Source organism: Aspergillus caelatus (assembly GCF_009193585.1).
Source record: "Aspergillus caelatus strain CBS 763.97 unplaced genomic scaffold BDV27scaffold_7, whole genome shotgun sequence".
NCBI lineage: Eukaryota > Fungi > Ascomycota > Eurotiomycetes > Eurotiales > Aspergillaceae > Aspergillus > Aspergillus caelatus.
Window position 1 is genome coordinate 189,913 of NW_022475270.1, and position 25,655 is coordinate 215,567.

The 25,655-nt window shown below is 48.0% G+C and overlaps 11 protein-coding genes across 11 annotated transcripts; 6 read left to right on the top strand and 5 right to left on the bottom strand.

The window, feature by feature from the left end:
• Positions 1-75: 75 nt before the first annotated feature.
• On the bottom strand, positions 76-1,891 carry BDV27DRAFT_152609 (cytochrome P450; the record flags this gene model as incomplete). Its single annotated transcript, XM_032071599.1, has 5 exons — positions 76-207; positions 277-1,150; positions 1,222-1,346; positions 1,407-1,594; positions 1,657-1,891. 5 exons carry the CDS (start codon positions 1,889-1,891, stop codon positions 76-78), a joined length of 1,554 nt encoding a protein of 517 aa, XP_031933032.1.
• Positions 1,892-4,248: 2,357 nt separating this feature from the next.
• Positions 4,249-5,885, top strand: BDV27DRAFT_171681 (putative integral membrane protein Pth11-like). Its single transcript, XM_032075660.1, has 6 exons — positions 4,249-4,595; positions 4,649-4,668; positions 4,720-4,756; positions 4,808-4,875; positions 4,929-5,299; positions 5,368-5,885. Exons 1-6 carry the CDS (start codon positions 4,466-4,468, stop codon positions 5,831-5,833), a joined length of 1,092 nt encoding a protein of 363 aa, XP_031933033.1. The 5' UTR covers positions 4,249-4,465; the 3' UTR covers positions 5,834-5,885.
• Positions 5,886-6,935: 1,050 nt separating this feature from the next.
• BDV27DRAFT_171684 (putative tannase) lies at positions 6,936-8,665 on the top strand (the record flags this gene model as incomplete). The annotated part of the gene is made up of 1 exon (XM_032075661.1): positions 6,936-8,665. One exon carries the CDS (start codon positions 6,936-6,938, stop codon positions 8,655-8,657), a length of 1,722 nt encoding a protein of 573 aa, XP_031933034.1. The 3' UTR covers positions 8,658-8,665.
• A 387-nt stretch (positions 8,666-9,052) lies between these two features.
• BDV27DRAFT_152612 (uncharacterized protein) lies at positions 9,053-10,420 on the top strand (the record flags this gene model as incomplete). The annotated part of the gene is made up of 1 exon (XM_032071600.1): positions 9,053-10,420. One exon carries the CDS (start codon positions 9,053-9,055, stop codon positions 10,418-10,420), a length of 1,368 nt encoding a protein of 455 aa, XP_031933035.1.
• Positions 10,421-10,779: 359 nt separating this feature from the next.
• BDV27DRAFT_152613 (DUF829-domain-containing protein) lies at positions 10,780-11,709 on the top strand (the record flags this gene model as incomplete). Its single annotated transcript, XM_032071601.1, has 1 exon — positions 10,780-11,709. The coding sequence occupies one exon, from the start codon at positions 10,780-10,782 to the stop codon at positions 11,707-11,709; it is 930 nt and encodes a 309-aa protein (XP_031933036.1).
• A 507-nt stretch (positions 11,710-12,216) lies between these two features.
• On the top strand, positions 12,217-14,249 carry BDV27DRAFT_152614 (major facilitator superfamily domain-containing protein; the record flags this gene model as incomplete). Its single annotated transcript, XM_032071602.1, has 7 exons — positions 12,217-12,368; positions 12,425-12,642; positions 12,693-12,745; positions 12,800-13,142; positions 13,191-13,464; positions 13,522-13,644; positions 13,694-14,249. 7 exons carry the CDS (start codon positions 12,217-12,219, stop codon positions 14,247-14,249), a joined length of 1,719 nt encoding a protein of 572 aa, XP_031933037.1.
• A 105-nt stretch (positions 14,250-14,354) lies between these two features.
• Positions 14,355-15,364, bottom strand: BDV27DRAFT_171689 (isopenicillin N synthase family dioxygenase; the record flags this gene model as incomplete). Its single annotated transcript, XM_032075662.1, has 1 exon — positions 14,355-15,364. The coding sequence occupies exon 1, from the start codon at positions 15,336-15,338 to the stop codon at positions 14,355-14,357; it is 984 nt and encodes a 327-aa protein (XP_031933038.1). The 5' UTR covers positions 15,339-15,364.
• Positions 15,365-16,014: 650 nt separating this feature from the next.
• BDV27DRAFT_140859 (GMC family oxidoreductase) lies at positions 16,015-17,826 on the bottom strand (the record flags this gene model as incomplete). The annotated part of the gene is made up of 1 exon (XM_032069738.1): positions 16,015-17,826. The coding sequence occupies one exon, from the start codon at positions 17,824-17,826 to the stop codon at positions 16,015-16,017; it is 1,812 nt and encodes a 603-aa protein (XP_031933039.1).
• A 1,529-nt stretch (positions 17,827-19,355) lies between these two features.
• Positions 19,356-20,690, top strand: BDV27DRAFT_152617 (Lactonase, 7-bladed beta-propeller-domain-containing protein; the record flags this gene model as incomplete). The annotated part of the gene is made up of 3 exons (XM_032071603.1): positions 19,356-19,735; positions 19,816-20,302; positions 20,373-20,690. The coding sequence occupies 3 exons, from the start codon at positions 19,356-19,358 to the stop codon at positions 20,688-20,690; spliced, it is 1,185 nt and encodes a 394-aa protein (XP_031933040.1).
• Positions 20,691-21,929: 1,239 nt separating this feature from the next.
• BDV27DRAFT_171691 (histidine phosphatase family protein) lies at positions 21,930-22,612 on the bottom strand (the record flags this gene model as incomplete). The annotated part of the gene is made up of 1 exon (XM_032075663.1): positions 21,930-22,612. The coding sequence occupies one exon, from the start codon at positions 22,610-22,612 to the stop codon at positions 21,965-21,967; it is 648 nt and encodes a 215-aa protein (XP_031933041.1). The 3' UTR covers positions 21,930-21,964.
• Positions 22,613-24,716: 2,104 nt separating this feature from the next.
• BDV27DRAFT_120134 (putative integral membrane protein) lies at positions 24,717-25,532 on the bottom strand. The gene has a single exon (XM_032065028.1). The coding sequence runs from the start codon at positions 25,478-25,480 to the stop codon at positions 24,974-24,976; it is 507 nt and encodes a 168-aa protein (XP_031933042.1). The 5' UTR covers positions 25,481-25,532; the 3' UTR covers positions 24,717-24,973.
• Positions 25,533-25,655: the final 123 nt, after the last annotated feature.

A 25,655-nucleotide genomic window follows, 5' to 3' on the forward strand; every position in this document is an offset into this window, starting at 1 on the left:
TTCAAGCCTTCAAACAGAAGTTAAGAATAGTTGCATATTGGTATCACAAGTATCAAGAGATAAACAACTCAAAAATCACTGCAGCTTCACAGCCGCTCGCTTGTTGATGGTGACCCACATATCCCGCCAAAAGCCGATCCCACCTTTGACTTCGAACCTCGCAGATGGCTTTTCAGTCGCAATAGAGGGGGTGTACCGACGGAAAAACTGAAGGATCATGATATTAGCAAGAGTGGCAGCGAAGGGAGGGAAGGGAGGGAAGCCTCATCAACGTACCTGCAGTGGGCCCTTGAACAATTCTTCCATCGCAATATCCCTACCCAGACAGACTCTGGTACCATATCCGAAGGTGAAAATATACTTATTGTACAACTTCGCCTTTTCCGCGTCGAGCCATCTCTCCGGACGGAACTCCTCTGCATCATCTCCAAAAAGCGCCGTGTCACGGTGCATGATCCATGGGTTGCCGGTAACCTCTGTTCCGGCTGGAGCAAACTTCCCAAAAAGCTCGACGCCTGGTTCCGACACATAACGAGGGAAGATATTCGGTGCCGGTGGGTTCAGTCGTAACGTTTCCCGGACACATGCGACATAGTATGGAAGATGCTCCTGGATAGCGTCGTACTGGGGGATAGATTCGGGGATGAGTCCCTTACGACTGGCCGTGTCGATCTCCTCCATCATCCGCTCGTAGACCTCCTGGTTGACGAGCAGGTGGTTGACAAGGGACTGGAAAACTGTGCCAGTAGTATCGGCACCGGCCAGCAGAACCAGCAAGACTTCGGCCTTCAGATACTCCATGTCAAGGGGCTTGCCGTCCTCCGTGCGTGCATCGATGAACGTTTGCAGGAGATCCACACGACCAACATCTTTACCTTCAGCGATCTCACGTAAGCGTTGCTCAATTAGTCGATCTCGAAAGCGCATCAGCACACCGATACCGGTGTTATCTTCAGGCTTCGCAACTAGATATTTCTTCATGAACGTTGTCTTCACCCAGCTCGTAAAGGGGTGCAGGCGCGCGAGGAGACCAAACGCAGGCAGGCCGTCGTGGAAGCCCTGGATGAGACCTCCAACATCTTTGCCCTGTTCGATAAAACCGAATGGCGCTCCAAAGCCGATTTCACTGATAACATCGTATGCGACGTATCTATCAATTCCCAGATGTTTCTGTTAGTGCGATTATGCGCGGGCCGTGTTTGGGGTATGGATGACTCTTACACTGCCCACCATGAAAAATCGAATTCTGCACCAGTGCTGGCAAAGGTCTCGCCCAGTTTGTTCAACCAATCTTCGATCCGGGCGTCAATCAATGGTTCCATCCGCTTTACGTTTGAGAAACTATACTATTTGGGTTATCAGCTCGGGATTTGTTGGTCCGGATTGAAATGCATGATGATACATACAGGACCCGCAATGTGCTTGCGAAACGCCGCATGAGTCTTGTGTGACCGAATGTTGAACAGTGATTCGGTCTCTCCGAACGACCCGGTGATATAGTGACCCGTTTTGTCTGCATTCCGGTGGTAGATGTCTGGCAGCTTCGTGGGGTCACTGACAAGAAGGAGCGTTGGGGTAACTCGTACGACGGGTCCTGCAAGCCATACGCACATTAGCTCGATGAATATGCTGCAGCTGAGACTTGAAGGATCATACCGTATCTCTTGGTCAGTGCATAGACTGTAGGTACTTCGGTCTCACGTAGATTATGCCATGCGATCCAAAGTCTGGTTACGCTGCCCCAGAAAGGGCCCGGAAATACGGACAAGGGATGGAAAAAACGATAGTACACAATCTGATAAGCGAATCGGAGGGCAACATATGCCCCCAAGGCGAGGATGACGTGGGTTACGGTGAACATTGAGACCAGGTCCTCCCCTGTAAGAACCATTATCACGACCCTGGTCCACGAACAAAAATGCAAAAGACGCAGGATCAGAACCAAAAAAGGAAAACAAAAGAAAAAAAAAGAAACTAAATCTCGACAGGGATTCCTTGTTCCCTAGCACAGCTTATGCCAGAAATACCCGGCGATTGCTGTGGAAACTATGCATCATTTCACATGAGTTATGTTGGACTTTTTGCGGTCCACCCCAAACCGATGCAGAGAGAGCGAATAGCCGTGCATTTGGACATAATCTCACCACCACTTCCTAGCGATGATCATCCTTAGGGGAGGGGAGAAACACCAACGTGTTTGATTAGAAAATGCCTAAGAAAGCTAACTCAACTATTCTGAGGGGTTGCTCTGGGAAACTTTTCCGCCACTTGCTCGCCAATCATGATCGTTCTATACCAAGTACTTCTCGAAAAGCCGGGAATTATTGGCTCGAGTTATGGGCTCAAGTGCCGGGGGAAATTCGACTGGACAATATAGATCCACCCGCCTCATAACCATAGCTAACGCGCCGTCGCTCTAGTGCGGAAGGCCGAGCGTTTTAGGGCGTACTGGACCTCGGTGCGCGGAGGCTGATAGGCCCCGGGGGTTTGAAGCCGTTTCAGACTCTCAGAAAGCAATTCTTCTGGATCATCCGGAGTACAACAAGGATACTGATCCCCTATTGATAACATTTATTTAGCGGTGATTTTGATGCCTGTCTCCTGCGGGTACAAGCCTCAAACGCCTCATCAGTATTGGAATCTGCCTTAAAAAAAGTCTTAATAGAAAAGGCTCTTTCTTAACTGACAGGGCGTGCTTCAAGGATCCACAGTTGGTCCACCACCGGGAACTGCGACGACATCGGCTCTCTCTGTCTTTAGGTGGGGACGCGCCGTCAAGCTAAAGATGTTTGTCGCTACGGGAGGACTTCCGCGGTCCTATCCCCTTCGATTCTACTCCGTATGAAGCTCGGCTGCATCGGTGGCACCCACCAGTGTCAACTTTGATACTTCGGAACTAACAAGCGAGAGATGGCAAAAAAAATCTGGTTCTCGCCCGTGTGATAGATCCACAACGTCCGTATTATACAATAATCTAGAATGTAACATGACCTGACTTGACTTGGTACACCAAATCCCGATCGCTGGTGACAGGGAAATGCAACTACTTGATCACATTGATTTAATGCATCTGAGACGCAGGTAAGACGTAATTTGCTTGTCAGAGAGGGGACAGACCAAGAAAACAAAAACAATTTTTTTTTTTTAAAAAAAAATAAATAAATAAATAAATAATTTAAATTAAAAGGGAACAGTAAAAAATACCGAAGGATGAAACTACAGCTTAGCAGAAGGTGAAAAGTGGGGAGTTTACGAACTTCCGATTAGGCGAAAGGACTGACGAGAAAAAAAATAAAATAAAATAAGGTAACAAACACACCCTAATAGGAAATAAACGAGAGAAAAATAGGAGAAAATAGAAGTATTCCAAAACATTTCGAGAAGGGACGATAATCCAAGGGACAAATTGAAAGTCGTCGATGCCACCAGTTCCGTATAGCCTCAACCTTCCAATTCTGGGCACATCCGTCTCACTTCCCATTGGGAAATTATTATAAGAAGGCGCTACGTACTTACCTTCCAAAGCTCTACCGAAGCTTTACCGATGAATTGTCCGTGCAGGATTCTGTTTGTGTACCTACTACGGCCACAAAGCACAGATTCACAATGTCATCCGGGGAGAGGGGCGATATCGAGTCATTAGTGACCCCAGACGAACGTAGTCGTAGTGGTACCGGCTGAAAGATTGAATCATTGGTCCTGTAGACATAGTACATACGAAGTACTGTATAGTTATACTACTACAGAAAGCTACACAGCTTAGTGTCTCTGCACCAAAATAGTAACAAACATCACCTTTGAAAGCGGAGGACGGAGATAAGCTGGTTTCATATTCCATCTTTCGCCACTGGAACGAGTGGAGATTGACATCTCGAACAGTCATCTTGCATCCTCCTTTCGGACAACATGCCGACGGAGTAATTCGGTGATATAGTCATCAATACTGTTTCGATTACTTCGTACCTTAATTTCCTTTCTCGGGAAAAGGGGGGTGAACCCCGTGGGACAAACACTTCTAGTGTATCCATGGAGGAACTGGGGAATGATAGCCAGGCTAATATGTAGGGGAAGGAGTGAAGCCCGCGTTCATTCCCAATTGCTCCTATTCAGGAAATACTGTCGCCCATCGGGGCCAAGTTTGACTTGGCATGCAGCATTTCACGAGGAAGACCAGTCATATTGATATATAAAATACCGTCCTCTATAGGTCATACCCGCCATGTGGCGATCAAAATTGTTAGCGTCTCGCTTTGATCGTCCGCCATGATTTAGGTTCACCGATGCAGTACCACTCCTTTGGACTGCACCCTAGTGTTTAATAGTGGAGTGGGAGACCACAGAGAGGGAGGAAAGAAAAGAAGAACGGAAAGACCTCATAAAGACGGCCCCTGGGAGTGCCAGAGATTTTAAATGACTGACTGCTAGTCGTTCGTTCATCACCAGCATTGGGTTCGCAGTTACAGCAATGGCGGGTGATTCAAAAGGTCCAACAGTGATCGCGATTGCGGTCACTTTTGCAGTCTGGACCTTCATCATTATGTGTCTGCGGCTCTTCTCGCGCATCTTTGTTCTACAGAAGATGGGATTCGACGATTGTGAGTACAGCTTGACCTGGAGGAAATGGAAGGTGATGGCTAAACATTCCTAGATATGATTGTCTGTGCTTGTGTAAGGAGATCGAGTTCCATATATCTAAAAGCTGTCGCTCACATTAACTAGCTGACATCATGGGCCTTTTCTGCCGTAACGGTCGTGTGTAAGTATGCGCCAGTCTCGAGATTTCGACGACACTAACACTGTTATCCAGCGGTGAAGTATGGGTTAGGTTCCCATATCGGGGATGTCGATCCGAACAAAATGGAGACTTACTCCCTGGTATATTCCCAACCGCTGGGTGGTTTCGAAGATGTTCTCTGACCGTTTGCCAGATGGTTTGGGTAAGCTCGATGTGTTACTTGGCCACATTGGGCTTCGTCAAGTCGTCCGTTTGTCTGTTCTATACTCGGCTCGGCGATCGACTTCTTACTCGGCTCTCGATGTGCATGTTAGGCGTAATTATTGCACAGGCTTCGTCGTTTGTGCTAGTGGCAGCATTTCAATGCCGACCTATTGAAAAGGCTTGGAAAAGCACGATGCCGGGGACGTGCGTCAGCATCAACGTCTTCTACCTTGCGAACGCGGCCCTCAATATCTTGACCGACGTCATGACATATAGCCTGCCCCTCCGAGTTATATTCAAGCTCCAGGTGCCGGCCAAGCAAAAGGTTGCACTGGGGTTCATCCTCTGCATCGGGTTGTTGTAAGTCCCTAATCTCTGACACAACACAATGTGGATATGCCCTGACATGATGACTCGTCGATCTATAGTGCCTGCGTCGCATCAATCATTCGCATTACCTACATTCCTGCCATGTTGTCCGATCCAGATGCTACGTGGGTGATTGCCGAGGCAATGTATTGGTCTGTGATCGAGATCAATGTCGGTATTTTCGCCTCCTCCATCCCCTCGTTCAAGGCGATTGCCTCCCGCTTTATTCCCAGACTTATCGGAGAGTATTCTGGCGACAAAGGGTACAGTGGGTGGTCCAGTAGCTACGACGCCAAGAAGTTTTCCGGATTTTCCAAAGTCCCAGAGCAAAACATTGGCCTGGACTCTATGGATCCTCGACAGCCGGACGGGGATAACCTGATTGGCACGCAGATAGGGTACGCAGGGGCGCAGAGTCAGGAACGGATCATCCCTGACGGCAAGATCTATGCACATACGGAGATCGAAACTAATGTGGAGGTCAGTCGAGATATATCTAGTCGAACCCTCTCCCATTCCCCTTGAAGGGATTCGCAATATTTCATTTTCCATGGAGATATCCTTCGACCTTATTGATATGATCCTAATTTCTACGAATCGTCGCTCTTTTGATTCCCTAAAGCATATGTATTATACTATAGACTCTCTTCGCATTTTCCTTTCTATTTATTTCCATTTCCTCTTTTTATTCTCTGGTTTCATGGAAAGGGGGCATAGCGATTGAGTTTAAGTTTAACGATGAATGACCATACCGATTAATTTTCGATCGATAACTTTATCACACGAAAGAAAATGTATGGAATGCGTGATTAAAACAAAATTACCACAAGAATCAGAAAGATGTGGATTAGGGATATGAGATCAGGTGCTCGGAAAAGAATCGAGGGGAATTTCCGACAGTCGGGACTTCCGAGAAGCAACAACAACAACATTTGTCTTTCTCACTGCCGGGATTTCGGCAAATCTCCCCTTCAACCTAGCTATATATTGGTAAGCTCATATACCTTTCGATGTCTATTAGGCAAAGGAACTAGAAAGGTCTTGTGACCAGCTTGACCGGGTTCCACTTCTGAACTGGCACCAACACACTTTGTCCAGGATGCTAAAGATATGGAGAACAACCATGACCATTTCTTTTACTTTGAGAAGATAGTACTGGTCCCAAGTTGCAAGTCACAGATGCCCCTTTTCCCCAGTAATCGCTGAACGGAATGGGTCCGGCTATACTCTTTCCCATCCCAATGCTCCCTTTTCACCCCATGAGCATGTCTCCACAAATCTCCACAAGAAGACCAGAACCCCGTGGGACCCCGCGTCTTGAAAGAACAATTATGAATGAATTATGCGAATTCCATACAGTAATATCTGTCACGCTACTTGGATCGAGACGGAAATTGATACCTGTGGGCCCATCTAAATACCATGATTGGAGAGACTCTGGGTTTAATCCCCACAGCCTAATGCTTAGCTACTGGGGTTGAGGATGCTGTGTATGTCACCATAGTGGATGGAAATCATAGTGGTTGGATTCCGGACTAAGTGTGACGGGGCACGGCTTAAAAGACAACCCCTACACCCAAGATGCAAGTGAGCTTGTCATTCCTACGTGTCTATCTCTGGGGCGAAAATGAGGCCGGCACTTAACTTCCTCGCGGCAGCAGCCACTCTCACAGTGGCACAGGCTACTACCCTTAGTGATGTTTGCACGAACAGCCATGTCAAGTCGGCTCTGCCCTCTACTGACCTCATTAACGGTCTCCTAATTGATTCATCTTCTATTACCACCAATGCTGTCTACAATGCTTCTACTCCTGGGGGTGACTATTTCCCAGCAGCATCCGCTTATGATTTCTGCAACGTGACTCTCACGTACGCCCACCCTGGACGCAACGACCGGGTTCATCTTAAACTGTGGATGCCAGCTCCGGACCAGTTCCAAAACCGGTGGCTATCCACTGGAGGAGGTGGTTTCGCGATCAATCACGACGAACAGCAGCTTCCAGGCGGTGTCCAATATGGCGCCGCGGCTGGCATCACTGACGGCGGTTTCGGCAGCTTTTCCACCCAGTTTGACCAAGTGTTCCTTCTGGCCAATGGCACAATCAACTACGAAGCACTGTATATGTTTGGATATCAGGCGCACCATGAGCTGAGCATCATCGGAAAGGCTTTGACAAAGAACTTTTACGGCACGGGCAACACAAAACTGTATGCCTACTGGCAGGGATGTTCCGAGGGTGGTCGCGAGGGATTCAGCCAGGTGCAGCGATTCCAGGAGTTCGACGGCGCAGTGATCGGCGCCCCAGCCCTTCGCTATGGTCAACAACAGGCCAATCATCTCTACGCAAATGTGGTTGAGCATACTCTCAAGTACTACCCTCCTCCCTGTGAATTGGAGAAGATCGTGAATTTGACTATTGCGGCATGCGATCGACTGGACGGAAGGGCTGACGGTGTGGTGTCCCGGACCGACCTGTGCAAGCTGCATTTTAATATCAATTCAACGATTGGAGCACCTTACTCCTGCCCAGCCTCGACGACAACGTCTGGTATAACCCCTGCGCAGAACGGAACCGTGTCTGCGCTCGGCGCTGCAGCAGCCAGAAAGATGTTGGATGGCCTTCGTACTCTTGACGGTCGTCGAGCCTATATCTTCTATCAGCCTTCCGCCACCTTCGATGACGCGCAAACGAAATACAACCCCGAAACCAAGAAGTTCGAACTTGATGTCACTGCCTACGGTGCTGAATGGATCCCCCGTTTTCTGGAGCTACAGAATTACACTCTATCCTCTCTGGAAAACGTAACGTACGACACGTTAAAAGATTGGATGGAAATTGGATGGCAGCGCTACGAAGATGTCCTGCAGACCACATGGCCTGACCTAACCTCCTTCCAGTCCGCGGGTGGAAAGGTGCTTCACTACCATGGTGAGTCGGACCCAAGTATTCCGGCTGGATCCTCGGTACACTACCATGAATCGGTCCGTAAGACCATGTACCCGAACATGTCTTTCAACGAAAGTAACCAGGCGTTGAATGAATGGAACCGCTTATTCTTGGTCCCCGGCGCCGCGCACTGCACCTCCAGTACCGATCAACCCAATGGTCCCTTCCCCCAGGCAACTCTCAAGACGCTCATCGAATGGGTGGAAAATAAAATCGTTCCAGAAACTTTGAATGGTACGGTGCAGGACGGTGATCACCAAGGGGAACAGCAGCAGATCTGCGCTTGGCCCTTGCGTCCCTTGTGGAAAGAGAATGGTACCGTTATGAATTGTGTGTACGACCAGGCTTCCTTGGACACCTGGGACTATGAGTTCGATGCCTATCGCATCCCCCTGTACTAAAAGGATTGGCGTGTTCCATACAGCTAGCTGATAATAAAGAAACATAATCGCTTCTTGGGCTAGGATAACCAAAGTATGGAACTTCGATCTTGCAGATATATACTTATATATTTTCCAATCTATAACAAGTCAGTCCAATGGGTTTCTTATCCTCAGCAATGAAAACAGCATGGACGCAATGATTACCTTGGTCATAATGAACTTTGTGCACAGCTGTACTCGCTGACTAACTAGTATAACTCTTCCCAATCGAGTTAAGTACATCCGGCTCGATTACCCTCGGCTTCTCCGGCTACTGCGCATCTCAGCACAAAACGCCCTCTTAGCCCTATAGAAATCGAATGTCCACACCTGTTTAGCGTAAGCTGATTAATTGAGGTTCTTTGCTACTCTGGATGCCTCCTCGTGGCTCGAAGACGACAGGCGAACTTATCATTGTTCATCAGCAAAGCCGGGAGAGTCGAACGCGAGCTCGGGCGCACTTGGCGCATAACGGGATCAGGAAGAGGATCGAAAAGCAGCGTGAAAAGGACAATGACAGTCTATCACCCCCCGGCTCGAAGGCCGTAGTTGCTCCTCCCATTTCAGCTCCGGTCGCATTGTCGGGCTTTTCTATGGTGGAGTATTTAATCTCCACTAACATCTTCCCGGATCTTAGTAGCACATGGGGTGTGAGCCCAGCTGTCTGTCCCGGTCCTGCAAATCTATCGCATACCCTCTCGCGGGCTTCTGATGTACTGGAATGTATTTTCCGTGCTAGCTTGGCATTTCATTGGCTTGATCTCAATTTGTGGGCGACCCCTGAGAAGAAGAGGAACATGAAGGTCGCCGCCCTGACGTATCGAGGGCAAGCTCTAGCATTGGCGCAGAAGGAGTTGCTTCGCTGCTATACATCAGGCTCCACGAACTGTGACACTATACAACAGCCAGTTCACCCGGCAAATCGGGAGATCTGCTTCGGTATTGTGCTCCGAATGCTTCAACTCGACTACCGATTTGCGCGATGCGACGTCCAGGCTCATTTTGTGGCATGCCGACAACTGCTCAGGGCCAGCCCATATAATAACCTCACGGCGGATCAACGATCAGTTGAAGCTCTGGCAACTACCATTCGTAATCCTCATCTACATCACCTTATGATCACCTTTGAATGCATCAATTGTACCCCCAACAGTGTGATCTGGGATGATGCGGACTTAGACTTTCTTACGAGGCATCTGTGTCAACTTGTCAGCCGCCTCAGGGCGTGTGATGTAGCATCTACGAAGGACCAAACCTTGTGTGAAACTATCCCTCTAACACCGGCAAGGGTTTCCCCGTCCACTATCTTATGGCGATGCCTCACAAAGAGACCCACATCAATCCCGTCGAACATCTACCGTGACGTCTGTGAATCTAGCGCACAGATTGCGGCATTACTGCTCATCTGCTCATTATTCCTCGACTATGAAGATGGCTCTGAAGGCACTAATACTTCGATTCCCTACCAGTGCGTTGAGGAGCTAGAGAATGCGCTTTATGCTCTCGGAGAGGAAAACGCTGTATCTAGTGCCCTCAATACGGCCTGGCTGTTGGCTGGTGGACTCGGATTGCCGCTGACCAAACGGCGCGCTCGTTTGTGGTCCGTATCCGGGATGCTATATGCTCTGAAACGATCTACGAGTCTGGATCTGACCGTTACCACCTTGGACGATGCGGTGAATGCCCAGTATGTCAAGCAAGTTTGCTTGGAATTCTTGGGTAGCCCTTGGAGACGGTCCTGAAGTAGGGAAAACCTAGTTTGGTTTTGAATCTACAGTCTGCAATCCATGCTTGCTCTAGGATTATATTAGTATTCCTTCCTCCAAGCTCAACTCAACGCCTCGCCTTTGCCGAGGTACTAACCCGATTAGGAAATTTCCTAAAGGGGCAAGGGTTGATACAACGCTCAATCAATCGTCTCAACAGAATTTTTGGCTGGATCGCAGATTGCCTATTAAATATCACATATGGTCTAACCATCCAGAACATGTGCTGCACTACGTTCTCTACAGTTTCTTTCCCTGCATTAGCTCCGCGTCGTGTCACAAAGGGCCTAGCCGGACAGTGTCTGCGGTAGGATCATCCAGGGCAATCTTTAATGATGGTCAGCTCTTCGTCTTTACCCCCAGAGCTACGAAAGCTCTCTGATGATGTCTATGTTTATGACCCCAGCTTGGGCTCCCTTGGTGACAGCCACAGCAGCGCAAGCAATCCCACAACGGTTGTACTATACACATGGGCCGATGCACACGTACGCCTGGTTCAGAAATACTTCCAGGGCTACAGAGACCTCTACCCATCTGCCAAAATTATTATAGTCATGGCCACGACTATGAAGACATTTTTCGCCGGACGAGAAACGAATCAAGCCGTTGTGAGGGAAATGGTTATCAAGGAATTGTGGCCGCTTAATAGCTGCAAACTAAGCACTTCTTCCGAACTTCCAGAGTCCATGAAGTATCGGGGAACAACACACCCCCGCATCCTCATGCATGCCTTCTCGAATAGTGGCGGCGTCAACCTGGAGGCGACTGCTTTAGTTTGGCATTCGTTACAACGGAGCGTGGGCCAATCCATCGGCCCACTACCCATCCAAGGCCTCATTCTCGACTCGACGCCGGGTGGATCATCCTTTTCCCTTGAATTTTATCGCTGGACAGCTGGGGTAGCGTTGGGGTTCGCATTTCTCCCCAGGCCCTTAGCGAAACTGGTGGCGGCCACCATCGTGCTACTATATTTTGGGCTACCGAGCCTGCTCGGAAAGGAGTCGCTTCCTGTCCGTGGACGGAGGGTCATCAATTCGCCCGACTACATACCAACAACCAGCGGGCGGTTGTATATATACTCAGACTCGGACCCCTTGATTGGAGACAAAGATGTAGAGTCCCACGGGCGTGAAGCTAAGGCGAAGGGATATCGGGATATTGTGTTGGAAAAGTTCCAAGGTTCGGGCCATGTCGCACACATGCGGCAGGATCCAAAGAAGTACTGGGCTGCGATTGCAAGGTTTTGGGATAAGAGCTGTGTGTAAAAGCTAGTATCACTCTTGTGTAAGACTTAAGTGACTGAGAGAAGCATGTCCTGTGATGTTCTTGTAATATAAGTTAATTCTTATGACCTTTGGTTCACTTTCAACACGGTATGATATCTTGTGTCCACTGCCGGAATGCGACGGATCCTGCAATAGCCGACGGTGGATCTTATCTGATCATCTGATAATCACCGAGGGTTGTGTGGCCAATCGGGGAGTGTACCAGATTTCCCTTCAACTGGTTCTTTTCCCCCACAATGGGCACACTTTTCCTGCTTCCGGGGAAGTTTTGTCTGCGTTGTCACCCTGACATACCAGAGGTGTCTATCCACCTACTCTTTCCGTGTGGCCACCCCCTCGTGCCTTTACCTCCTTGCTTCTACATACATCTCGCTCGCGTTGGCCAGTAGCGCGCTGCTTCATGTATCCAATGTCATGCAGAAATTATTACGGGCGGTTTCGCATGACTCAGAACCGGACGGAAGCAGAATCTCGCCAGCGCCAGTCATGAAAGATCCACATGAAGGTTATGAACCCATCTTCGACTCATCGTCGGAAACTATTGCAGAGGCCAGGGAGGGAAGGGCACATGGAGTCGCAGAGATCGAGGCGTTAGCAACTGTCTGGTCGAAGAAGGCTCTCCATATCGGATACGCGTTGTATGGAACCTCCCATCTCATAGTATTGATGGAGCAAATCTGACGTGGTCGGTTAGAGTGTTCTTGATATTCTTCACCAACTCTTTCCAACAGGAAACGACGGGTAGTCTCTCCCCGTACGTGTACTCGAAGTTCGCCAATCATTCTCTGGTATCAAGGACGAATGTCCTAACAAATGTTGTCGGTGGGGTGGCCAAATTGCCGTGTGCTATGTTAATCGATGTCTGGGGCCGTCCGAAGGGCTTTGGGATCATGACCGGTTTATGCACCCTAGGTAGGACGGACTCTACTGAGATAGGCAAAAACCTCTGCTGATATCAACAGGGCTTTTCCTGATGGCTATTTGTGCGAACGTGGAAACCTATGTCACCGCTCAGGTAAGTTTCATGCCCTTATGCTGATGAACGGACTCTGTATAACGACTTCCTCAGGTTATATACTGGGTTGGATACAACGGAATGGACTACGTCCTTCATATCTTTCTCTCCGATACAACCGATTTGGTCAACCGATCGTTCGTTTATGGCATGGCATCAACTCCTTATGTTGTCACTACATTTGCCGGTCCTGCAGCCGCGCAATCGCTCTATGAAAAGGGAGGTTTGTGGTGGGGTTTTGGGATCTTCGTCGTCCTCACTCCACTTGTAACGGCGCCATTCATGTGGTTACTTTGGACCTCACTCCGCAAGGCATACACAGCCGGGTTAATCCGGAAGGCTCACAGTCAAAGAACATGGACACGATCCGTCAAACATTATTTCATTGAGTTCGATAGTAGGTATTTCGCTATGATATGATAAGGGTATAGACTAACTGGAGCAGCCATTGGACTCTCGTTAGTAACAGTGGCATTCGTTCTGATGCTTCTGCCATTGACGCCAGCCTCACATGCCAACAATGGCAGTATGTCCTCGGCTGGTAGGTCGAGATCGCCGGATACTATAACGTCGTTCTTTCTCGGCGTAATGGCCTTTGTGGCATTTGTGCTCTGGGAGCGCTATTGTGCCCCTGTATGTTTCTTACCATTCAACCGGCTCAAGGATCGAACGTTGTTGGGAGCTTGCTTTCTTGCTGCGTCCCTTTTTGCCAGCTTCTAGTATGCTTCCCTATTTCGTGTTCTTCATAATGGGCCCTTTTTGCTGACATGCTGTAGCTGCTGGGATCTTTACCTTGCTTCCTACCTCCAGGTTACCTTCAACACCAGCATCCGGGAGACGGGCTACATTTACAACATCTATACCATTGGGACATGCCTTTGGTCCATACCACTAGGACTGTAAGTACGACTCCTTTCTGGCAATTATTCCTCACTGACATCGCGACAGGATCATCCGCAAAGTCGATCGCCTTAAATGGATTGCTCTTGCCGCTATGCCATTGATCTTCCTTGGGACAGGACTGATGATCCATTTCCGATCACCTCAAAGTCACATCGGATACGTCGTACTTTGTGAGGTCTTCAAGGCCCTAGCCGGGGGCACTCTGGTAATCTGCCAGCAGATGGCAGCGATGGCCACCGGCGGCCACGAGAGTGTTGCTGTCTCCTTCGCGTTGGTAGGATTGTTCACCAAATTGGGAGGAGGCATCGGATCTGCTATTTCCGGTGCAATCTGGACAGGCACTGTCCCTTTCTATCTGGAGAAGTACCTTCCTCCGGAGAAAAAGTACAAGGCAGCGGAGCTCTACGGGTCGATCGAGGAAGTCCTATCGTACCCGATCGGGACCCCGGAGCGGGATGCGACCATCCAGGCATACGGAATAGCTCAACGGCGGATGTTGATTGCTGGTCTTTCCATCCTACCGCTTGCTGTGGCGTCTATTCTGATGTGGAGGGACATCCGCTTGAAGAAACTCAGCCAGGTCAGGGGTACCGTCTTCTGAGCATGCACGAGACAGCTCGGCGGGCACTGTGAAGGGACACATATTGGAAAGACTTTGTACATAGAACCTTGTAAATCAACAATTAAGTACATGATACCACATGGCTTAGGCCGACGCCTCCATGGTCTTCAGCTTCTCCTGCAAGGCAGCAAAATTCCTCTGCATAGCCTGGGAATTGAACTGCTCTCCTGTCAGCATCGGATATTTCTTCTTCGGTCCCTGGATGAGCGCATCCTTGCATGGCTGATTGAAATATGCAATGCTGTACCGATCGCCATAATAATCTCCCGGCTCTGACGGAGCTTTGACACGATGAAAAGTCGATTTAAAGCGATCATCTGACCACGACATGAGCAAGTCCCCAATGTTACAAACGATCTCACCGGTGCGCGCCTCCACGCGAGTCCATTCATCGCCGATCCCAAACTCCGTAACAGCTTCGCGACCGGGACATATTTCCAGTCCACTTTGCCCATCCTTTTGAAACAGCAAGGTCAGGAAATCCCAGTCGGCATGGGCACCAGCCCGATGATATGTGTTTCCGTCGGGCTTTTCCGGAAGAGCAAAGTAATGCAGCAGCCGCATCGTCGTCTGTTCATTGGCACGAGACACATCATGGCATTTGATAAAGTAATCGTCTGGAAAGCCGAGCCCGCGTGCAAAGCACCGCATCAATTGTTCCGACACTCCCTGCACGCGATGCATGAATGTCAAGGACGTTGTGCGAAACCCGGGGAGGTGGACATCGTCTAACCACATGTTGGTCATATTCTCTCCGAACTGTAACTGGTATGATTCCTTCGTGTCCGGCTGGCCTGTGGATGGCCTGACCTGCGACTTCTTTTCCCATCCGACATTATTGGGATTCCACGGAACGCTGGCCTTGACGTCGTCGGGGAGATTGAAGAAGCGCTCAGCGGTGGCGAACATGATCTCGATGTCATCGGTAGAGATACCATGATCGACAATCGTGAAGAACCCGACATTCTCAGCGGCGTGGACGAGGTCCGCAGTGATCTCATCGATGCGCTGGTCAAAATCGGCCAGGGAGATTCGGGGGATGGGACGGTCGATGTACTTTGTTGACATTGTGGAGGGCTATAGAAGTTCGTTCCTAGGGGAAAGTTGAAACACAGAAGACACTCGTAGCTCGGCCTGTGAGCTTTAAGAAGCTGTTAAATGTCTATGGATGTGGGGCTTAGGCTGATGCGAGTCGATCTGAGATGCTTATCAGACAAAGGTTCCCCGCATGACGGAGTCCGCCGATGGTTATCAGCTGTAGTAATAATCAATAATCTCTTTTTTTCTACGGTTACATGTTCCAGTGACTCATATTTTCCACTTGATATCGCTTGTTCTTCGCCCGGTGGTGCTTGAATTTGCAGTGTTTTCTCTATCTACCTATCGCACTTGTACTGGTTCAGAGTTGTCGCTGGAGGGACAGCTTTACGGTCTGGTGGACGAATATAAAACATATTTGAGCAACCTCAAAGGGACTTTAGCTTGAAAGAATAGGCAGCACCTCAATACAAAGATTTAGTCCCTTGGACTTAGGCACAAAGATAAAGCTATAAACTGGAGGAAGATATGAATTATACAGAAAATTAGAGTGATCCTCTGGCGGTTTCCAATGGTTCGACAACTACATAACATGGAAAAGTGAAATGAAAAAAAAGAAAAAAAAAAAAGAAAAGAAAAGAAAAACCGGCGGGGCGGTGGTCCAATCGAACGTGCAATTTAAGGCATCCTGATTTGCGCTTAGGAACTAATGGGTTCTAGCATAGTCGGCGAGGATTGAATCCGCGATCCGCAATGCCATACCGTAATAGATTGTCATAACATGAGAGGAAACCTGAGTAGGAGGAATCGAGCCGTCGATAACACGAAGGCCCTGGGTGTCATAAACCTTGGCAGTCGCATCAACAACACCACCAAGTTCCCTGGACATCATAGAGCAGGTACCCACAGCATGCCAGTTAGCACGGAAGTTGTCCTTGACATACTCGGCATATTGGTCTAGTGTGGCCTCGTAGGGCAGTTTGGCACCCGGGATAACCTCGCCAGCAAAATAGCTTGCCATAGCTCCACTATTCTGCAGCTTGCGGGCAAGTCGGGATGCGGCAGCCTGGCCGAGAAGGTCCAGCTCGTTGAAGAAGAACTTGGGATCATTAGCATACTGCCAGAGATATGGATCACTGCTGAGAATATGAGTCGAACCGCGAGTAAACGGTATTAAATCCCACAAGTCGAAGTTGATGTGTCCGGAAGTGTCGAGGAATAGCTCTGCAAAGGCGACATCCTCATCAAGCAGCCAATTGCGATAATTCTCGTATTGGACCTTGAGTGCAGTGACGTTGTGGAAGCCACCCCAAGCAACTGTCTCCTCGGCCCATTTGTCAAGTTTGGTGTTGAGAAGTTCCGTAGCATAATCAGCGTCTTCGCCGAAGGTCTCAGTAAAATTGGCAAAGTAGACAGCTTGACCCTGGCCAAAGCCAGCGGGTGTGCTACGTGCGCGCACAGTCGTGGTAGTTTGATCCTGCATGTTGATACCGACAGGCAGCTCCAGACGCTGAGGAACGCCAGCTTTGTCAAGTACAGGCTTCAAACCAATTCCAGAGTACTCCAGGATCAGAGGAGAGATGGCAGAGCCAGCGGCCAACAGGACTTCATGCTTGGCGTAGACATTGAAGTTAACAGCCTTGTTCTGGCCAAAGTTTACTCCAATAGCTTTGTGACCGGGCGCATCTTGATCAAAGAGAACCTTTCCAACAACCTGTCCGGTCAAGACCTTCAAGTTTTTCCGGCGATAATTGGGAAGGAGCCATTCGCGAGCGGCATCGGCGCGTACCTGATCCTCTAATAGGTTATTAGGAATCATAGAAACCCCACGAGGGTGGCCGCAGTGGAGGTCCACCTGAGTTGGCACTCCGAGGGCGGAAGTGGTGTTCATCAGTGCTCTCATAAGGGGAGACCAAGGCTGACCATTGTCACGCGGTCCAGCATGAACAGTGCCGTTAAAACCATGGCAAGCAGGATTAAAATGGTGGCCGGCCGCTATCTGAGCAGCAGTTGGGGGGCGGGCACGTTCAGCCTGGTTCATATACTTGACGACATTGTCCCAGTTCCACCCATGATTTCCGAAAACCTTCTCCCACGAATCAATCTGGACCCTGTCTGGACGGGTCCATGAATCACCATTGATCAAAGTAGATCCTCCAAGGCCCTTCCCAGACTTGATATTGTCGGTACGGTTATTGATGAGAGGGACAGTCAGGTAATTCTGATCCACCGTGGTGCCAAAAATCTGGCCATAAGCATTTGGATCTTCGATGATGGGCCCGTCGTTAGATTCATAAAAGCCCTTTTCAATCACCAGGACCTCAATATTCGGATTCTCCGTCAATTTGGCAGCTACCGTTAGACCGGTCAGACCTCCACCGGCTATAATATAATCGAAGGTTTTGTCGGCAACATCTCTCGGGTTAGTGAGCAGACTGGCTTGAACATCAATCTGCTCGGACACCAGGTAAGCGCTGACCGTAGCCAGAGGCAAAAGAAAGTAGCCGATGTATCTCATTGTGACAGAAATTGTAAAAGAGTGGGGAAAGGTCGGTTAAATATTGAATGAACGGTATGTCTGTAAGGAACGATGGAAGCATGGGCTGCTCTCATCCAAGGCTATTCACCAGGGGTGAGACAGGGAGTATATATACGATATTTTCAATCTCCTAGGTGTTCGATATGCCAGGAAAGTTATTCAGCTTCAAGGTCTAGATGGTGAACGTGTTTGTAATCATCTATGACTTACGGTCTTATCTTCACACATACATAAAGGTGTCATATTAACAGCTAGCAAACTCAATCGTCTGCCTCTATAGTTAGGACAATAAACGGTAAGCTTTGGTGCTACTATACGACGTGCCCATCTATCCTTGCGTAATTTGGTTAGAGTCGGTTCGATCATTATCTAGCATGAGCCAATATTCTCATCCAGTTGCTAAAGCACGTTTTCAATGGAAGTTTAGACGTGAAGGACAAGAAATCATCCGCCGACGAATTAGAGCGGCTCAAATTACAACGGTGAAATTGGCTTTCTGCATTCTTGGCAGCTTATATTTGGTCGTCGGTGAAGCTAAATTAGTATTTGATAGGCATCCTCATCATTAGATCATGGTACGCATGGCTAGGCTATTGATTTATATAGGAAAAGAGCAGTACTTCTGTAAGATCCATGCATTCAAGATGACCCAACATGGTTCAATCACTGATAGTCTGTCTCCTGCTGCGAGTGCCCGCGCTTGGACATTGATTGTATTCCTGCCCCACAAAAGTAAAAACATGTCAGAACCCTGACTTAAAAGAGCACTTGCAGGATGAAAGCCGCTGCGTGGAGCAGTGCTAGTGAATCTTGAATAATCCGGCTCGAGTCCTTCCACGACAACCCTACCGTCATACAAACCATTGCAGCTGCGATCACCAGGACGCCACTCTATGCATACTGATCAGTAGAAATTCAAATGGGCTGCCGACAAATGTAGATCACCTTTGGCTCTATAGGCGAATACGAGATTTTAAGATGAACTAAACCTTTAATTTGCTTTGGCCCACTCTTTACAGTCCGTGGGTTCGAGGAAGGCAAATCTTCTCGGCATGCCTAGAAATGGCTCCGTCTTTCGGCATGCCGAGACCAACAGCACTGCTCTGAATGAGCTGAGTACCGTCAGAGCCTTCCAACGTGGTCCATTGCGTTAATTCTTGGGATAACCGTTTGGACCTATTTCGGATCCACGGTAAAGAATAACTTTCGTATTCACAGCGAATACCCACTACCGTAGTCTAATAGTAGGTCATCTACATAGAACGTGGGTGGGTTTCTAGACCTTAGTATCCACTCAGCCAGCATTGCAGGGTTCTCTTGCACAACCAGTAACGAGCCCCCCTAATGCTCTTCTTGGCCTGGGAGTTGATGATGAAATATAGAGAAGTACTTAGGATGGTAAAGTTTGGCAAAGAGAAGCTTCTGGAGGGGTTGTTATCCTAGCGTCGCTAGTATTTACTCAGAGACCTCTATAACCTTTTTAGCTGCGTATGAGTGGAATCACCACAATGAAGCTCCAGCATCTAACTATACCTTTCATTTGGGGTAGTGCGATAGCATCGCGGCTTTATGCAGCATCCTATGCTGGGCATGTAACATCTCTGAGTTTGTCACCATCGGGTGAAAGGTATGAACTGAGAACCCTCTCCCAGAACAACGACTGTGGCCCAAGTCCCTCATGGTTGATGCTGGATGGGCATAATGAAATCCTCTACTGTTTGGATGAAGGTGTTGATCACCATAATGGCACGGTGACTTCCCTCAAGATCAACTTGGATGGATCGTTCACAAAGGTCGGACAACTACAGACATTGGTAGGACCAGTTGCGTCTGCATTTTATACAACAGCCCATGGATCTGGTCACAAGTTCCTGGTAGTCGCTCATTAGTAAGTAAGCCCCTTTCGTTCTGTAATTCTTATGCGGAGTCATTCTTTCCTGGATGGAAATACTGAGCCTTATCATCTAGCTCAGGATCGGCAGTCACCACGTACTCTGTTGACCCTATCAGCGGCCACTTCAACCACTCTCAATCATTCACATTCGCGATGGCTGCCCCGGGACCAATTCCCGAACGACAGGACGCACCACATCCCCATGGAGTCGTTGTCGATCCATCCGGCCGGTTTGTCCTTGTCCCGGACCTAGGAGCCGACCTGGTCCGCATCTTCCGCATATACCCAACTACAGGCCAACTTGAAGAACAACAACCGTTGGCGGTAGCTCCGGGGTCGGGACCACGACATGCGGTCTTCTGGGTTCCTCAGAACACAAACCTCACTCGACTGAGGCATGTTCGATTCTTTCTGGTCTCAGAGTTGGATAATTACCTCAGAGGATACGATGTGACATATCCCAACAACGGAACACTTTTGTTCACCAAGTTCTATGAAGGAAATACGTACGGTGGATCAACTCCTCCAACGGGGTCAAAAGCCGCAGGAATCGCTATCTCGGTACGTCTCTCTTCCCTCTACTCTTCTTCAATCGTCGAAGACCTGCTAAGCATGGGCTTTCCTCAAATAGCCTCAGAATGACCGTCTTGTGATTTCGAACCGCAATGATAATTCTTTTGGTCCCGGCAATGACTCTATAGCTATCTTCTCTCTCGTCAAACAAAGCCAAACTCCCGCCGTCTCGTTCTTGGGATTATATCCTTCATTTGGGTCTTTTCCACGCCATTTTGACATTTCTTCAAAAGACGGTATGATGGCTATAGCACAGCAGAACAGCCACAAGGTAGTGGTGGCCAAGTGGGGCATGAAGGATGGCACACTTGGTTCAGTACTCATAGAGCAGCCACTTGACGGAGAAATTCCTGCTGTGATCTGGAGCTCTTCCTGAGCTTCGTTCGAGCAGGTCGTTGCGCAGGAATAAGTGGACCAAATGAGCAATCACTTCCTGCAACATGTTTGGCTAGAGTATAAAGTCTTACCAGGGCCAGAACCCAGAAGGGCAAATAAAAGCGAAAGAAAGTTTTCATAGATATGAGAAAAAGAACTTGTGTATGGCATCTGTGCATTCTCCTTGCAGATTTTTATCGTACCGCAGTTACCGCCAATGTTAAAGCAAATGCCCCCCCCCCCCCCCCCGGGGGTGGATTCACTCGCTGATAACGTCTAAATATCAAATACGTCTCTGTATTCTAACATTTACGGATTACGAGATGAGATAAGTCTTGTTATACCCACCACTGCCCTGTTCCACGCTTCTATAATATCGTTTCCGATAGGACGATACTACTAATAATACATGATATGCGCTTAATGATTTGTAACGACAATAGTACATATTTGATACAACGGCCGGATGCCTACATGACTTGATTTCGCGCTGCCTGGAGCCACGGAATGGTAAATGAGTTCGCAGTCTCTCGGGATGCCTCGAAAAACGTCTCCTTGTTTCAGGATTTAGTAGAGTTTCCTCTTGCGCTCAGACCCTGAAGATCACGAGCAGTGAGAGTTATGCTTGTTCAGCGTGGGTCATCTTGGTTAAAAACGGCTTTATTTCTCAGCAGCTCGTTCTGGACTTCTAGTCAATAAGGTTCAGGTGTGGAGCAAGGTTTATTTGCGTTGAAACTAGCTCCCTATTGCTAGATAGCATCGAAGACCCACTCTATGTAGCCATGGGAGGGTCAGGGGGACTTTGCTTGACTTTTTCAGCCATCAACTAGGTTCAAAAGACTAGCTTCTGGCAGACCTTTACCTTCAGGCTTAGGATAACCTGCGACTGCCTCATTCAATAAACCCTTGGACCCTAGGGGCCCTTACAACACTGGTCCACCATAATGCAAAGAAAGACGATTTTAAACCTATTTGCCCTTGCCGTGCACATCACAAAACAGGGGAATTTAGTCTCGTATACCAGACCCCTGAGGGATGTGGTTGCTTACGGGCGCCTTTTGCGTACACTAGGACACAGTAGGGCAATCCCGAACCGAAATCCGTGAACTTCCGATATATCCACCACCTGAGAAAGGCAAGATGTACATACTTCTGAGAGTTTTAAAATATTAAATACTCTGAATCAAGAATTCACTATGAATATTCTGGTACCGGGCTATCCTGAAGACATTATTATCTTGTTCACTGTGCATTACATATTGGTAACATTGCTTATCATAAGCCTTCGGCGGGAACAAGAGTATAATTCGCTTCTCTTGTTTTCAACGTATAACCTTTCCAACCGGCTTTTGGTAGATCAATACTGTCATCTCCAACCAAGAATTTCATGAAAACACCATGCGTCAAGATTATCAGATGATTTTTCTCCTGGTCTTTGAGTTTCGCCAGCAAGTGGGCAATGTAACGACGCACTCTTGCCGCCCGTTCCTCAACGGCTTCATTCTCTGACGAGTAGGCTGCTTCCTTGACATACCAAGTGTCTTCCAACCCATTGAAGGAAAGATATGGAAATGTTTCTTCAAGGAGACTGCGAGAGGATCCTGTGTCGCACGGGAAACTGCTCCGTTCTTGTAGATCAGGGTCCACAATAAGTATTGCGCCGTCTTCAATACCTTGGCCGGAGTCCGGGCTGAAGTAGCGTTTGTCCAGAATATGTGAGAATGCGGCAAGAGTCGTCTGGATAGTTCGTCTTAGTGGTGAAACAAGAATAGCACCCACGCGTGGGCCATAGGGGAAGGTTTCTGCAAGCTGCCTAGCCTGCTGAAAGCCTAGCTCAGTCAAAGGGGGGTCGCGGTGGTTGAAGTCTTTTGACACATTATGGGCGGCTTCCGCATGACGGACAACAAAGATTTGTGCAGCCATTAAGGGTCGAGTTGGCTTGAAGGAGGGTAAAAGGGGATCACGGTAGTGGAATGGTTAGGGTAACATGCTTTGAGATCTCGTTGAGAGAGCGATATATATACAGATGTTATGATGGGGCAAAAAGATACGCCCGTTCGATTTGAGGCTGGTTGGTGGTCCATATTCGCCATTGCCGGCATTGATCACGTATTCCTAAGACAGCCCAGCTGAAAGCGCGTGTTGCAAATATACATCAGGCCGGATATCTCATGGCGATACTCTCGGAGGAACCTCGGTCAGGTCACTCGGCGAAACCTGTCGACATAATAAGGTTCAACCTTAAAATGCTGACTGGGTTGTGAGTGGGGTTTCGCTCTTACCAAGCGAATTCAGTCTAGATCATGACTTCCCGGAATTAAAAAGGTGATCCAGACGTTCCAGGGTAGTAGTGTCACGCTAGTGGGTTAGACTCATGCCCATTGCAAAAGGATACGATTCATGTAAGTCCGGCACGGATTTTGAACCTCTTTCTTATAGTATGAGTCTCATTTCACCTATCCTTTTCTGCGACACCATAGCCTACATGTCAGCTCCATGGTCTAGATTGAAATCGCCGACGTCCGTTTGCGTTCATGTTTTCAGTTCAGACTGTGTGAGTGACTACTCCTGGTGAAACAAGTTGGTTGAAACGTTATATTTGGAGTTCCTATCAGCGTGGGAGTCATGTATAGAATGCAGTTTCCCGGGGATCATTATTCAGTCTTGACAGTTCAAATTGGGTCCAGTGGGGGACGTACCACTAGCAGTACCTAGGTAATTAATTACAAAGGTGAGAGTAGGAAGATGCATCACGAACCATACATAAAATCAGACTGTTTGTCCATTATCATTCTGTTGACTACACTAAAATATAAAGATCAAGTATAAATCCCGTTCTCTAACAAGGGCAATTTCCCATCTCACCAGACAAGAACCGCTATACGATAGGTAGTTTCATATCATGATCCCTAGAAACGTCTGTACACCCAGATGCTTTTCTGGCTCAAGTTGATTCTCTTGGTGGCATCTTTTCACATGATCATCTTATCTCCTTTGATATTGTAATGGTTGAAGTATCCAGGCGTTGTGTACCATTATTCAACCGCAAGAGCAAATATTTCCCATTCATCCTTGTGGATTTGCCTCTAGCATCGATGTTATACAAGACGCTCCGCGCATTCTTGTATATTGTGCTTGATATATTTTCTTTCCAAATATTCGCTAGTGAACTCTTCCATCGTCTTCATGGTGTCAGGATTCCATTGATCCAATAATATTTGATTCCATTTCTGTGAATCACTTCTGAAACGCCAGTATGTCTTTTCGCCATCCGAATTAAAGGATTCTTCCATGTATTTGTGAGCCTTTTCAGTGTTAGCAGACTGAAAGCCTACCCAAAAAGCAGTCAAAAATGTCTAAAAGGCCCTCTGGGTTTCCAGGCCCAAAGTATCCATGAGGCTGTTGCAAGCCAGTTCCGATACTGGCAATGGCATTGAAATCTTTGTTATGTTATCTATATGGGCTCCAATATTGTAACTCCTTGACGCCCTCTTCAGGTGGGTTTTGCAGGACCAACCCAACGTCTTTGAAGCACCAAATATTCCCTTAAGTGCGTCGATTTCTTTGGGAATGAAATAGGTTGGCACTGCAGTGCAAGCCCGTGCGACCGACCATACTGTATCATTGAAAGCTCTTCCAAAATCTAGATCACTAGATATATATATTTTCTTTTTTAAATATTTTTTATCTTCTATAGTATTTATCCCTTCAAGGTCCCTTCTCATAGAAGACGCTGACTCTAACGTCTAATAGGCTACAAAGCTAATTTATAACTTATAGCTAACCCTACTCTTCTACCCCATTCCGTTGTCGCCTACAATAAATAAATTATATTTTCGTCCCTACTGTATAGATTCTGTATACCGTTATATGCGGGCTTGGTTAGATTATTTAAATAATAATACAACTATACCTTGGAGTAAATCCAATAGTATAAGTACCTTAACAGCAATTCCATGGGCTGTCTTTATTACTGTTGTGCTTCTCTAAGGTCTGATTTCAGTATATATTATAGCTAACTGCGGAACGATCTATGACTGCGCTTCATGACATTCGTCTGATGATATACGCAGTCCTTCTATTGAGGCAGCGAGTCCCCCGCAACATCCTTATATCCATACATCAAGCCTCTCAATGCCTTTATCCACAGAGTCCATGATTTCCGACCGGTGTGAGTGCATCCTGCCCGGTGAATCCTACTACTATGCAAGTCTCAACGCCAGACAACCATAGAAATAACTGCGTATAGCGGCATGGCAGCCAAAATAAGCCCCGATAGCGTAGTCACCGATCCGTCATCATTGCAGCACCCACAAACGCTAACCAGGCCGGTATATCCGCCACCAACATGCGAATTCGATGTAACCCCAGCCAGATATCTACTTGCTTACTCGTCTCGGCTTCGGGATCAGGATTATCAAGGATGCGTTGAATCGGTGGTGCGACGAATGGTACAAAAGTCAAATGCCCAATAGCTCCAATGAGGCCAGCCCAGTAGAACGTTGTGCGAGACACAGGCAGTGGTTGGGAGTGAGGATTCTTCAGGAAGATGTTGCATAATGAAGTCCCGATTGTCGTGATATTGAGGGCTAGTACAAGGCTCACTCCCCTAGGGAATATATAACGCCAATACTTGGCGAGAATCGAGTCGGACTTCTTACGAATCGACGGCTGGACCAGCCCGGAGTAGAATATGAGTTCGCTGGTAGCAAGAACGAGGCTTCCGGTGCTTGTTGCGAGTGGAGCTGTCCGAAGAAGAGAGCAGGGATCAATGATAACTCCTGAGGCCATGGTAGACGAACAGATGTGAAATCCTGTCAGAATGAACAACTGGGCTTGTGAAGGGTGGTTTATTGTAAGATAGCTTTTATAGATAAATGTGGCTTGAGCACATCCGGAGAGAGCCTGATGAGCAATATACAAGGGCTAATGAACAGGAAGTGGACTGATGCTTGCACTAGTGTCA